The 13,416-nt window shown below is 45.2% G+C and overlaps 1 protein-coding gene across 1 annotated transcript; it reads right to left on the bottom strand.

The window, feature by feature from the left end:
* Window positions 1–4,970: 4,970 nt before the first annotated feature.
* On the bottom strand, window positions 4,971–12,521 carry TSPYL2 (TSPY-like 2). Its single transcript, XM_006875263.1, has 8 exons — window positions 11,772–12,521; window positions 10,080–10,157; window positions 9,841–9,952; window positions 9,625–9,770; window positions 9,397–9,491; window positions 8,376–9,031; window positions 5,061–5,166; window positions 4,971–4,974 (listed from the first exon to the last, which is right to left on the bottom strand). The coding sequence occupies exons 1-8, from the start codon at window positions 12,519–12,521 to the stop codon at window positions 4,971–4,973; spliced, it is 1,947 nt and encodes a 648-aa protein (XP_006875325.1).
* Between the last annotated feature and the right edge of the window lie 895 nt (window positions 12,522–13,416).

Genomic DNA, 13,416 nt, shown 5'->3' with positions numbered 1-13,416 from the left:
ACAGGCTGTGTGCTGGCGGCCAGGAGGCTGGCTTGCAGAATGTGCCTTTGGGTTATTTAAATGATTATATATTCCTGAGTGTTTCTGTGTATATCGAAAACAAAACAAGAACACCCACACTTGGAGATAATACCCACTTGACCTGGCTTGAATGACTGGATGATTAGAGCTCAACTAGAAGAAGAAAGAAGAGGAAAAAAAGAGTAATCTGATACAATTTGATGAACTTGACCTACACCTAGGTATCCAGTAGCTCAAAAGAGGGAACAAATCTATACAGCAAGGATCATTCCCACCCCCTCCATATACAGAGTAGACAGGGATGGGCAACTTGGACATTGGCTACCCAAAATAGGGGGAGGGCTACAAAGGCAAGAAGTGACTGGCTTACACGCTTTCAAGAGGGAACCTAGATCCAGAGGGCACAGAGGAAGGTAGAATCTCCACTGAGTAGTATCCAATCTGTCTAGGCAGGGCTGATGAAAGGAAATGTGGATAGGTCTCTTGTGATACAATAGTGAATAATTGCTATCAGGGCTGCTTGTGAGGGTTGGGAATGTAAAGGTAGACGTTTTGTAGCAAGGAGGGGAGTGATTAACTTTTCAGTCTAGGAGCTGAGGTCCCTGGGACCATCGAGGGAGAAGAGTGGAGAGTGGAACACTACCCAGAAAAGCAGTGATGCCTGAGATGGAGGCAGAGACGATGACATGGAGAGATGGAGCAGCTGGGGACTTTAGACACAGAGAGGGAGAGGGGATATGTGCTGAGGATCATACACCCTTTGGTTGGTTGGTGATGCATGAAGGGGATTGTAACCATGGCAATGAAACGATTTACTATACGATGAATGTAAAACTAATGTTCTCCCACGTAAACTATCACATTATTCACAATAAAACATTTAAAAACAACAACAACAACAACAACAAAAAAAAACCCCAGAGGGAATAGAAGCAAATACTGTTGAATGATGATGCATGGAGATTATAATCATTGCAATGAAACGAAATACAATGAATGCAAAACCAATGTTCTCCCATGTAAACTAACACTCAATTCATAATAAAAGCTTTTAAAAAAAAAAAGATTTATTGCCTTGGAAACCCTATGGGGCAGCTCTACTCTGTCTATAGGGTTGCTAGGAGTAGTCAACAAAGGGTTTATTTGTCAATATAGTGAGTTTCCTTTGTAGTTCTAAGTATTTATTTTATGCAGTTAAAAGAATTGTTTTTCCTAAGAAAAGGTCCATATGCTTCATCAGATCACCAAGCGGGGTCCATGGATCGTTTAAAATTCTGCATTATTAAAGAAATTTAAATTCTGTGTTCTAAGAAGACAGATTTGTTTTATGTTATTTCCTTGCTGCATTCACTTCACACAGTTCATTACCTGGCACATTTTGTTGTTGTTGTTAAGTACAATCAAGTCCTTTCTGACTCATAGCAACCCTGTATAGGGTTTCCAAGGAGCAGTGGTGGGTTTGAACCACCAACTTTCTGGTTCACAGTCCTGTGCTTATCCTATGGCTCAACACCTGGTACCTGGTAGGTGCTTAATAAGTGTTTACAGAATGAATAATAGAATTCTTTCCCAACCATCCTCTACACTCCCTATTGGCAGAACCACTGCTTGTCCTTTGGTCATCTGAGAAGAAAGGACATTCTGGAATCTAGTTCTGTCCCTGCCAATCTGATTCTGCTCACAGAAGTGCGTGGCACTTTAAAGACCCTGGGAACTTCATACCTGGCAACAGGGCCCTCTATTGCAGATGAGTGGGATGAGCTTAGGATACCAAGAGAAGTAGCTTCAGCATGGGAACAGGCAGGGCTCTACAACCTCCTCCTAGTTTATGTTTAGAGTCCTGGAAAATGGAGTCCCTCTTCTTTGGTCTTCAGTGAAGACTAGTTTGGAACTGGATTCGACCTTTAAAGACATTCTGGTACCTTAAAGACTTTCTCCCTTTTGGAGACCCAGGCTGCGTAGCTCCAAAAGGAACAAGAACTCTAGGCAAAGAACATCCTCTTCTCCCACACCTCAGTCCAGGATATGAACACCAGGTCCAACTAGATTAGAATCTCATAACTGGTTCCTAAGAGTGTCCCTGATGATCAAAGACCCTCTTGACAGGGTAGTGAAAAGGAGCCTGAAATGCCAGGATGAGGAGCTGAGGATTTGATTGAGGGGGCAAATAAGAATCATGGAAGCACAGATGAAGGCCTTGCTTCAAGGCTAACCTCTTACCACAGGACCTTAGGCAAGTCATTTCTCCTGGTCTGATCTCCCAGCACAATTAGCCTAAGTTTATAGATGGTAAAACAGAAGCCCTTCAGAGAGAGCAAGGGAATTCCTTTGTGAGGCAGGGCAAAGTGAGGCAAGAGTACTCAGGCCAACTGTCTCAGATTGGCTGGGATCCTCTTGCCAGGTTTCTCTCTTCTTGGCCTATTCCAGGCTCTTTCCCCCTGCAGCTCCCCACCTCTCCACATCAGTACCTGCTCCTTGGAAATGGCTCCAGATATTGGTATCTCTTTCCTGTGAGCAAGATGCTTTGACTTAGAATTTAGTACTTTGAGTTCTGGCCCTGAAGTATCGTGTTAGTTTGGACAAGATGTCCCCCTTTCTGGGCCTCAGTTTCCTCTTCTCACCTCTGATTAATTATGGAGAGTGATGTCCAAGCACAGATATTACAACCATTTCACAGAGGAAATCCAGAAAGTAAAGGAACTTTGCCAAACTCCTTCGTATTCCTCTTTTCCCAAATTTGAATCTTTTAAATTATAACCTCTTGAAAGTACTCATAAACTAGACAGATCTCTCAGACAAAAGAACTACAATTAATTTATTTAGATACTCTACCCCAGAAAGATTCGTGGCTTCCTTCCAAATAGTATAGAAAGACGGGGAGAGGAGAATTTTATAGTGGAGAGACCTAATAAACACCACCTATCAAGGTCGGTGGTTCAAGCTCACCAGCTGTCCCTAGGAAACCCTATACAGGGTCGCTATGGGTCAGAACCAACTCGATGGCACTTAACAACAACAATCCAAGTTAACAAGGTTAACATTAACAGTGATAAATCATGTTGATAGCGTGTACCCTTAAATGATTTGTTGAGAATGGCACCGTATCTCTGTGGTCTTCCTTCAAAAACCTCACAACCCCCGTCTAATTATGAGAAAAACATCAGAAAAATACCAGTTGAAGGACATCTACAAAATACATCACCAGAATGCTTCAAAATGTTGATGACTGTTGTTATTCCGACTCATAGTGACCCTTAATAGGACTTCTTAATATATATTTTTTAATCTTTGCAGGAATAGAAAGGTCATCAAAAACAAGGAAAGTCAGAAACTGTCAGTCAAGATGAACCTAAGAAGACATGACAATGAAATCTAAGCAGCATCTTGATGGGATCCTGAAACTGAAAGAAGAAATTAGGAAAAAATAAGGAAATCTGAACATGGACTTTGGTCAATAGTAGTGTATTATTATTGGTTCATAATTGTGGCAAATGTACCATAATAATGTAAGATGTTAATAATAGGACAAACGGACTGTTGGGTCCATTAGCATTCTCTGTATTATTTTCACAATATTTTTATAAGTCTAAAACTCTTCTAAAATAGTTTACTATTCTCACTCTCTCCAACCTATTATCCTGACAGTCACCAGAGGGCATTCTCTAGAATGACCAATCAATCTGAAGCCTTCCTGCAAAATAACTTTGCTTTGGACAGAAAGTTCAGGAGGTATAATACAGAAAACAGATATTGCATTATGATTCAGAAACTGGGAGATATTCTTTGTGTCTATTGAAATAGTTACTATATCCAAAAATTAAAAGAACATAACCATTTCAAGGTCTCCAAGATAAAGCCTGCCTTTTAGATAACCAATTTCCTTCAATACCCCTCATACAGCTACATAGTAATTTCCTTTTACTTTCCCCTTATCTCTAAGCCTTTGCACACACAAGCTCCTCATTCTAAGCCATCTTTTCATGTCTCCTTTCCCAAACCTAGGTCCAGGGACCCTGCACCCCTTCCTTAAGACGAGAGAACGTTTTCTGCATGACTGCTACGGTATCTGGACCAATTTTTTTCTACTACATGCTAATGAGAAAAATGTCCAGCTTACACTAGGCCTACGGAAAGATTTGACACAAAATAAAGAAAAAGATAAATCATTAAATGAATGCTCTGAGGGCACAAGGGAAGGGCAACACACTCTGTGCCTACCCATGGAGTCTCTAGCAGAAGCTAGGAATGGAAAGGGCTTCCTCAGTATTGCCCTGTCATTGGCTAAGGTGGTCCACACTGGTGTGACACAACACTTCAGCAGCTGGAGCTGCCCCTAGACCAGCCAATCTACCTGCAACTATCATCTTGTCTACCACTGCATAGATGAGATGCTAGTTGAGGGCCAATGGGAAGGGGAATGGGTTGCTGGGGGAAGAGCATCGGACAGGACAAAAGACAAGCAGCAGCACTTTGAATCTGCTTAGATTTTATTAAGATTACCAGGGTTCACAAAAAACGAGGCAGGGTCTTGGGGCAGGTGGTGGTGGTGGTGCAGGAATATGGCCCTGGTGAAGTGGACTCCTTATACCTACACTAGGCAGGCTAGCAGAAGGCAAGGAAAGGAGAGGGATGAAATAGGAATAGATGCTTGGGAGGACAGAATGGCAGCAGAAATCCCCAAGGCCACTGCGCAAATATGATGAAGGCCACAATAGCCCTCCCTGCTTCAAAATCTGGGTGGGAAAGGGAGCTGGGGCCAACACTAACTAGGAGACAGGAGCCCTGGCAAAGGCAACACAATACGTTTAGCAGCACAAAGGGGGAGGGGGAGGTGTCCCCTTCTCCCTCACCCCAAAATAAGAACTCTGCAATTACTAAATCATAAAAATTAACTTTAAACTTGTGTAGGTCTTCAATGACTTCCCTAAGTATGACGTGAGGCCAAGGCCTTAGCTGAGGGGGAGGGCAAACGGAGGAGGAGAAGGATACTGAGCTACTCCTCCCACCAAGGATAAGGCGTCTATCTTGTTCTGCCCTACTTTCCCACGGCGATCCAAGCATTTTCGGCCTCCTCCATATCAGAGTCACCACCGCCATCCTCTTCATGGTCATCACTGTCCTCCACTTCTTGCTCACTGCCGGTATCTAGGAGAGAGAGGCAAGGAAGGGGAGACAGAACAGAGCAGTTAGACTGGCAAGTAAAAATCACTCTAGTAGGGAACAGAGCCTATAGCCAGGGATTTTGGAAGCCTTGGACTAATTGCCAAGTGCCATTGTGTGCAATAAGCAACCAAAAGTGTGTGTGAACTCAAGCAAGCCCACAGTGAGGAGGAGTGAGAAAGAAGCAGGAAGGCAGGGTCCTGTCAAGATTGATACATCTCTGAAGTAGCTTTTTGTTCCCTATATAGTTCCGTGGGAGAAAGATGAGGCTTTGTGCTCCTGTAAAGATTTACAGCCTTGGAAACCCTGTACAGGGTCGCTGAGTCGGGACCGACTCCACAGCACATAACAACAACAACAACATATAGCTCAATGTAGGAGTACTGGTAGTACAGTAGGTTAAGTCTTGGATTACTAACTGCAAGGTCAGTGGTTCAAACCGACCAGTCACTCCACAGGAGAAAGATGAGGCTGTCTGCTCCCATATGAAGAAATGTATATATACAGTCTTGGAAACCCTATAGAGCAGTTCTACTCTGCCCTATAGGGTAGGTATCAGTCAGAATTGATTCCATATAGTGGGTATGCCTCAATGTGTATGTCTTCCTGAGCTTCAACTTCAAATTAATAAACCTTCCCTTACTGTTTTTCACTAGGCTGACCCAAAGAGGTCTCAGTCAGTATTCTTCAACCTAATTCCCTATTCCTACTTCAGGGGAGTCCTGGTATGGCACCGTGGGTTAAAGTGCCAGACTGCAAAGCCATTTGAACTGCAAGGTTGGCAGTTCAAGCTCACCAGCTGCTCCTTGGAAACCCTCTACAGGGTCGCTATGGGTCAGAACCAACTTAACGGCAGTTAACAACTCTAGGAACGGGCAGACAGCTCTGTCTCCACTTCTAAGAAGAGAGAGATACCATCAGGTGGGAGGTGGGAGAAAACCCACAACTACCTGTTTCCTTTTCTACCTGAAAATAGCATCTGCTCATGCACTCACAAAGCCTCCACCTCTGTCCTCAATGGAAACTATAGCCCCAAACCCCAGCATTTATTGGTTTTCCTGTCTCTCCCACCTTCCCCAGGGGCTTACCTTTCCAGGCCTACCTCTCTCCTTTGTATGCCTAAAGCCAGGTTCAAACATCTTGCCTGCCCTCTGCTATCCTCTTCCCCTACAATTTTGACTCCATTACCTTACTCCCTTGCTCATCCTCCCCTTCCACCTGTGATTTGGCTTCATTTATTTAAGGAAATGACTCTCACTAAGGTAACAAATGATCGAATTAGCCCCATAGCCAATGGACACATCCAAGTCCTTATTTTATTTGACCTTTCAGCAGCATTTGGCATTGAATGCAAGGTTCCATAACCTGGTTTTCCTATCTCAACCCAATCATAATCTCAGTTTCCTCATCTTCAAAATGGGGACAATAATAGTAGCTACTTCATTAAGAGTTGCTGTGAGGATTAAAAGAGTCAAAACAAGAAAATCACATGAAATAGTGCCTGGCACCTAGTAAGCACTTCATAGATATTAATTAGACCCTGAATTCTTACCAGCCTATAAATATCAGAAGCCTCAGGGCCAGGACTCTGCTCTGGCTTGCTATCCTCTCTGTTTAACCAATCCAAGTTCATCTCATTTGCAGAACATATAACCAACTATTTGCCTGGTGTGGCACTATAGGATAAGCACTGGACTGCTGCTAACTGCAAGGTCGGTGATCTAAACCAATCAGCCACTCCTAGAAAACCCTACACAGGATGGCTGAGTTGCAAACAACTCAATGACACTTAACGACACTTGCCTCTGAGCCACCTATACCTAGATGTCCGATAAGACCTTATAACTTTTACATTCCTCCCTCTACTTCACCAATCCCACAACCACATCATTACCCATCCTAGGAAATGCCACCTTCTTTCACCAGGCATCCAGGTCTGAAACAAACCTGAGAATCACCTTAAGTGTGTTTTCCCCCTCACATTCCCACATGCAATGTTTCCTCAGCAGTTCCCAAAGACCATTCTTCAAAGAACAGCAGGTCCCAAAGAACAGTGAACAATAGTGGCTTCTGTCTTCACAGAGATTTGGGAAATGCTGGGTTCCACCTTTCCAGCATTCCAAATGCTGGGTTAATAAAAAGGTTCTTACATTAAGACTTCTCAGAACCTTTAAGGTGCTAATGTACCTGTGACTCTACAGGAAGGTATTATTGTGTGCAGTATTTCCCCAGCATAGTTGGCCACTGAAATCTCTTTTTGTGAGAAGCAGCTTTCATAACTAATGAAGGGTTCTTGTACTATCGTCACCCTTCCAGGTCTTGTAACCCTTTTCCCCAACGAATGCTCCATTCTCTAGTTTTCCCCTTCCCCACTCTTCAGGTAGAATTACCTGTTCCCTCCTCTAGGCTCATAGAGTACAGTATTCACTTCACCTCCATATACCAGCCTCTAAACAAACCTGGGATTTCCCAGAAAAGTCAGGACTTGGTATTGTTGTTGTTAGGTGCCATCGAGTCGGCACCGACTCATAGCGACCTTATGTACAGCAGAACGAAGCAATGTCCGATCTTGGGCCAACCTCACTACTGTTGCCACACTTGAGTCCATCGATGCTGCCACCTGGCCAATCCATCTCATTGGGGGTCTTCCTCTTTTTCTCTGACCCTCCGTCAGGACCTCGTATAGATGTATTAAATTGCAATGTGATTGCCTCTGTGCTTGTATCTGTATGTGTATGCATATGTGTTTGTGTGTCTGAAGTATCCTGTGTAGTTTTCTACCCACTGTTTCTAATCTCTCTTATCACTGTTCATTTGTCTTTTCTGTCTACCTGTCACCCAGAACAGAAATCTGTTTCAATGGTTTTGTTAAATGTTCCATGACCTTTGTTTAAAAAATTGCACAAAATGCTTTTGTTTTTTACTGCACAAGAGTGAATTGTACCCTTTGGTTGCTTAAATGACTATATATATTCCTGAGTGCTTTTGTATACATCCTCTCCCATCCCCCCAAGAAACAAACAAACAAACACCAGAGGTAATAGAAGCAAATACTGTTGAATTGTGATGCATGGAGATTGTAATCATTGTAATGAAATGATGAGTGTAAAACAGATGTTCTCCAATGTAAACTACCACTCAAGTCACAAAAAAAAAAAAAAAAAAAAGAGTGAATTGTGTTCCTGTCTTAAAACCCTGCCCTTTCTCTGAGAAGAGGGAAGAAAGGAGGGGGTACAGCTCACCTTCCTCACTGTGCTCCTCTTCTTCCTCTGAGATGTCCTCTACCTTATCCTTATAATTGTTCTTATCGTGATCCTTATCAGGGTTTTCATCATAGCCATCAATGTCTCCATCATCATCACTGTCTTCATTGTCACTGTACTCATTGTCACCTTCGTTGCCATCATCACTGCCCTCAATATCATCTTCAGTGTCACTATCACAGCTGCCCAGGCTGGTGCTATTGTTGCTCATGCTGTCATAGTCACCAATGGGGTTCCTGCTGTTACTATCAGTGCTGTCGTCAGGGCTCTCGTTATTGTAATAGGGGCTCTCATCTTTGGTACTCTCACTGTTGTCAGTGGTGTCATTGGTACTAGTGGTCTCACTGTCAGGACTCTCATTGTGGTCAGAGCTTAGACTGCCACAGAGATTCTCACTGATGTCAACTACCTCACTGTCAGCGGTTTCATTGTCAGTTGTCTCCAAGAAGTCAGAGACCTTGATGTCATAAATGGTTTCATTGTCAGTGGCTGTATCAGTGTCTGAGGTCTCACTGATAACATCTTTTACTGCTTGATAGTCATCAGTGTCTTCCAGGATCATCACTTCACATTTCTTCTTGGTATTACTGTGGGAGAATCTGGGACAGAGTATGGCGTTAGAGTATATGCTGGGAGGGGTGGGGGTAGGGGAAGGGAAGGGAATATCCAGGGAAGATACTTAAAGGTGGCAACTAGGGAGCCGGTACCCTACAAGGGTTTCCAGAGATGAGCTGGGGGGTGGGGTGGGGGGAAGAGGCCCATTTCTATACCTGAGTGACTATAGTCTCAGGTCAATCACACTCTATGTCTGGGCATCATTCCACCACTTGTAAAACATATTGGATTGGATTATCTCAAAGGTTCCTTTTGGCTCTATAAATCTTGTGTGGCACTAGCCTAGTCTTTTCCTGATCCCTAGCAAACCACCTCTCAGCCACCAAACCCCAGTCACCTTTCTTTCTCTTGCTTCTTTCTGTTTGTCCTGTAGCCTCTTTTTCCCAACATGTAGTAGCGTAGCGGATTAACCCACAGGTCATTCTTGATAATCTGTTGAAAGAGAGGGGAGAAGGGAGAATAAATCTATAGTATAATCTCCAGATCTGTACTTCCAATTCCCTAGGCACCCAGGGGCAAGCTTAGCTAGCAAGGTATTCTTTGACAATGCCAGGAGGAGCCCTACCTCAGCAATCATGTTGGCTTCTGGGAGGCTGTGGTTTGAGAACCAGTTGAAGAAGCTGTGGCTGGTGTTTCGGTCCCTGTGACTGTGGTCCTGGGGTTCCTGGCCTCGGTGCCAGCGGATTGGGGTGGAGTGAGACACTAGTTGGCCTGGCAGAAGAGGAAGCTGTGAAAAGGGAACTGGGCAAGGGGATGGACTTGCCCTGGGAACACCTCTTACCTGTACGGTTATGCTGGAACTCTTTGACAATCACCATGTTTGTAAAGTAGGGGTTTGTCTGAAAGTACAGCTTCATTTTGTAGCCCATGGAGACATGTCTGAGATCCTGTACCTGCTCAGGGTGGGGTTAATGGTAGGATCTGTTCCTGCCACACCACGGCCCCTCCCACCCAACCCCCTCACCCTCCAAGATCAGACTCCTTGCCCGGTCCTACTTTCAAATGTCTCTTTGGCCTAACCTGTAGATTAGTCAAGTAGCGAAAAATGTCTTCATCACGTTGGTTGATCAAGGTTGCAATTTTGGGGTGGTTGAGGAACTGATGAGGGGAGCAGTTTAGGTCAAGGATTAATTGTTCAATGAGGAAGGGAAGAAGGAATGGATAGACAAGGTAGAGCAGAAGACAAGTTAGAGCAAGAGGATTCCTCCTTTGTTCACATGATGTGAAACAAATGCATACTTTTTTTATTCCCATGATACTATGTGGTGAAAGTCCAAATTTATGCAATGTTAAATGTCTGTTAGGTGGTCTTGGCCACAGTTCATATACTTGCTATGTATCCATCTGGGTACTAAGGGGGTCATGCCCATGTGATGTTGTTTCTAGGTGCTGAGGGCTTGTGTTCCTAAGACATGTGTCTTAGGCTAAGGGCCTGTCAAGTGATGGTGTATCTGGTTGCTGTGGTCTCATGATGATGTATGTTTGTGTTTGAGGGCTTATGCCTAAATGATGCTATGTTTGAGCATTATGTACTGAGGGCCCATAGTCACATAATGCTGTGTATCTGTGCGCTGAGGGCCTGTGATCACATAATACTGTATCTAGGTGCTAATGTCCTATGTCTACATAATATTATATATATGGGCACTAAAGACCTTTGTTCATATACTATTGTATATCTTGGTGCTGAGGGCCTATGTCTAAATGATGCAGTATGGTTGTTAAGGGCCTGTATCTATGTGAACCTGTGTCTGCAGGCTGGAGAAATGTGTTCATATGATCCTATGGTCTGTATGCTGGAGGTCTATGATCATGTCATATCATGTGTCTCAGTGCTAAGGGCCTATGAACATATGATGTTGTATATCTATCTGCATGTTGGGTTCCTGTGTCCAGAGGTTGCTGTTATGTCTTGGTGCTAAGAGTCTGTGATCTAATAATGCTTTGTATCAGGATGTCATGGGTCTATAGCCATTTAATGCTCTTTCAGAATATGCATTCCATGTGTTTCTAACATGTTGCATGTACCTGTGTGTGCCCCAGAGTTGAGCTTAGCAAGCATCAGTAGTAAATGGGATTCCCCCCCACCCTTCCCTTCATTTAACTCTTTGATCTCTCCATACCCAGGTTCTCCCTTCTCCTGACCACAGGGGCCCCAGCCCTTTTATCCCATTTCCCTCCAATGTGGGGTATTTCCACCAGGAATGGGGTCTCCTGAGTGTCTAAGCAAAGATCTAGGTTTATGGAGCCGTGTTTGACTCTTGGTATTTCTCTGTTGTGTCCCTCCCTTCCTTCTTTACCCTCTCTGGGTTCATTTTTCTGCTATGTGACTTTCCTCACTGGGCTTTACTGTCTCTGAAGCAGTTATCTTCTGTGTTCCCCTCCCTCCCTTTCTAAATCTTTGGTCCAATTTTTCTGCTATGTGCCCCTCTACTACCCACCCCCATTCACTGTTTATAATCTAGTTTTTTTATGCTATGTCTTTCCTCTCATTTCGCTTGGGTGGTCCAGTTTTTATTCAGTGTGACCTCCCTTATCTATACTCCATCTTCTTTGCTGCTTGACCCTCCTTCCATCTGTCTTCCACAAAATCTACTCATTTTTCTGATGGTGAGCCCACCCCCATCTTTGTCCCTCACTCATACTGTTCCTCCCCTGACCCCCCTTTCCTGTCATGGTCTCCCTGTGCATGAGTATTGACAAAAAGGATACTGCGTTGACCCAGAAGCCTGGGATATGCCGGATAATGAGGTCTCTGTTTTCCAGAAAGGGTCTTCGCATCTGGATGAATTTGCGCTTAAGACGAAGGAAGGCCTTGCCTGCCTTGATGTTCACCGCCTCCAGGTCCAGTTGAATATTCTCCAGCGCCTGCAGAATGTTCTCCATCCTCTCGGCATTACTCCTTTTGCTTCTCTTCTTCACCTTCCTCCTCCTCCTCTTTTTCTCACCTTCTTCAAGCTCTTCCACATCGATAGCAGCTTCTTCCTTTCTCTTTGGATTAGCTAACCCCTGGGACCGACGCCGCTGCCGCCGACGCCGCCCTGTACTACAGGTTTCTCCGGCCTGCTCTCCAGCAAGGCCACTGGGCTGGGGAACCTGAAAGCCGATTTCCAAGCTTCCCCCAGAAGCCTGAGGAACAGAGAGTGCTCCCAGGCTTTCCGTTGGAGGGGGCAACTCCCCGCTGCCTGACTGGATTGCAGGCTCCCAGCCGGGACCCCTAGCGCCCAGGGTGAAGTACACGCGGATTCCCCCCTCTTCCAGAACAATATAGGGTGGTGGCGGGGGCTGAGCGGGGCCCACTCTCCCCCACCTCATGTCAGCTAGCACCTGTGCCACCTCGGTTTCCTCCTGGAGCGTTGGTCTCTGCTGAGGTGGAGACAGAGGCGGCGGCAGACTAAGCTCTGGGAGCTCGGGGCTGTTCAGGCGACGGGCCTTGGAGGGAGGCTCATCTGGGCGGTCCATGGTGACGGAGATCACACAACTTGGGTGATCGCACTCGCTATTTCGCTTTCCACCGGGGAGCCTGGAGCTTCTGCCAGTCACGTCTGAACTGGAGTTGCCGCACCTCACAAGACCACAGCTCAGAAACCGCTAAGCTCTGGTGTTCCCTCCCACAGAGCCCGCCCTACACCCTCCGCGCCAATTGCCAATGTCCCGCCCTTTCTCTGACGCATTCTGTATTGGCATTGGCTGCCAGTCGCCCACGGTGGCGCTCTTCAGCCTCAGCCTACTTTCAAGCAATCTGCTTGCCAACGCTACAAGTAATCGTGTTCCAATTGGATACTACACTACCCGCCAATTACAGGGCGGACTCCTCCAGCAACAAGAGGGAAAGGAAAGACGATTGGCTGGGAGGAAAGCCACGGAGTCGCAACCCTTCTCCCTCGCTCTCTCAACTATCAACCCAATGGGAAAAGTACCAGTGGTTCTAAAGAAAAACAAAATAAAATACAACAAAATACCACATAAACACAGGCACTGAGCAGGATGTGCTCAAATAAAGTTGAAAGAACCTCGCTGTGGTTTCTCCCTTTCCACTCCGGGACTACGCACTTGGTAAATCTGCCCCTCCCCCATTGTCTGCTTTTGCGAAGGGGGGGCGGGGGGGGGGTGCACGCTGATTTGACCCGGGCTCAGGTTACCTTAAAGGAACTTGAAGTTTAGCAAGCCTTTGGTTTGGAGCTAGGTTTTGCCATGGCGTTCCCATCTTTGCAAGATGGCGTTAGAAGTAATAATCACGCACAGAAAAATCATCTGTGCGTCATTACGATGTGATTCAACTCATCTGGTAGATTTCTTTTCTAGGACTTTCTATCTCTTCATCTGCTAAATAATCCTCCTTTTCATCCTTTGCCCT

This window comes from Chrysochloris asiatica, unplaced genomic scaffold (assembly GCF_000296735.1).
Source record: "Chrysochloris asiatica unplaced genomic scaffold, ChrAsi1.0 scaffold00315, whole genome shotgun sequence".
Classification (NCBI taxonomy): domain Eukaryota; kingdom Metazoa; phylum Chordata; class Mammalia; order Afrosoricida; family Chrysochloridae; genus Chrysochloris; species Chrysochloris asiatica.
The sequence above is the reverse complement of the archived record's forward strand: the minus strand, read 5'-3'. Positions and strand labels throughout refer to the sequence as shown.

Excerpts from the sequence above, each read along its gene's own strand:
- TSPYL2 (XM_006875263.1), bottom strand. The coding sequence starts at position 12,521 with ATGGACCGCCCAGATGAGCCTCCCTCCAAGGCCCGTCGCCTGAACAGC. Across the intron at positions 9,953-10,079 it reads GCTACTTGACTAATCTACAG|GTACAGGATCTCAGACATGT; the intron begins GTTAGGCCAAAG and ends CACCCTGAGCAG. Across the intron at positions 5,167-8,375 it reads CTTCTCAGAGAAAGGGCAGG|ATACCGGCAGTGAGCAAGAA; the intron begins GTTTTAAGACAG and ends TCTCTCTCCTAG.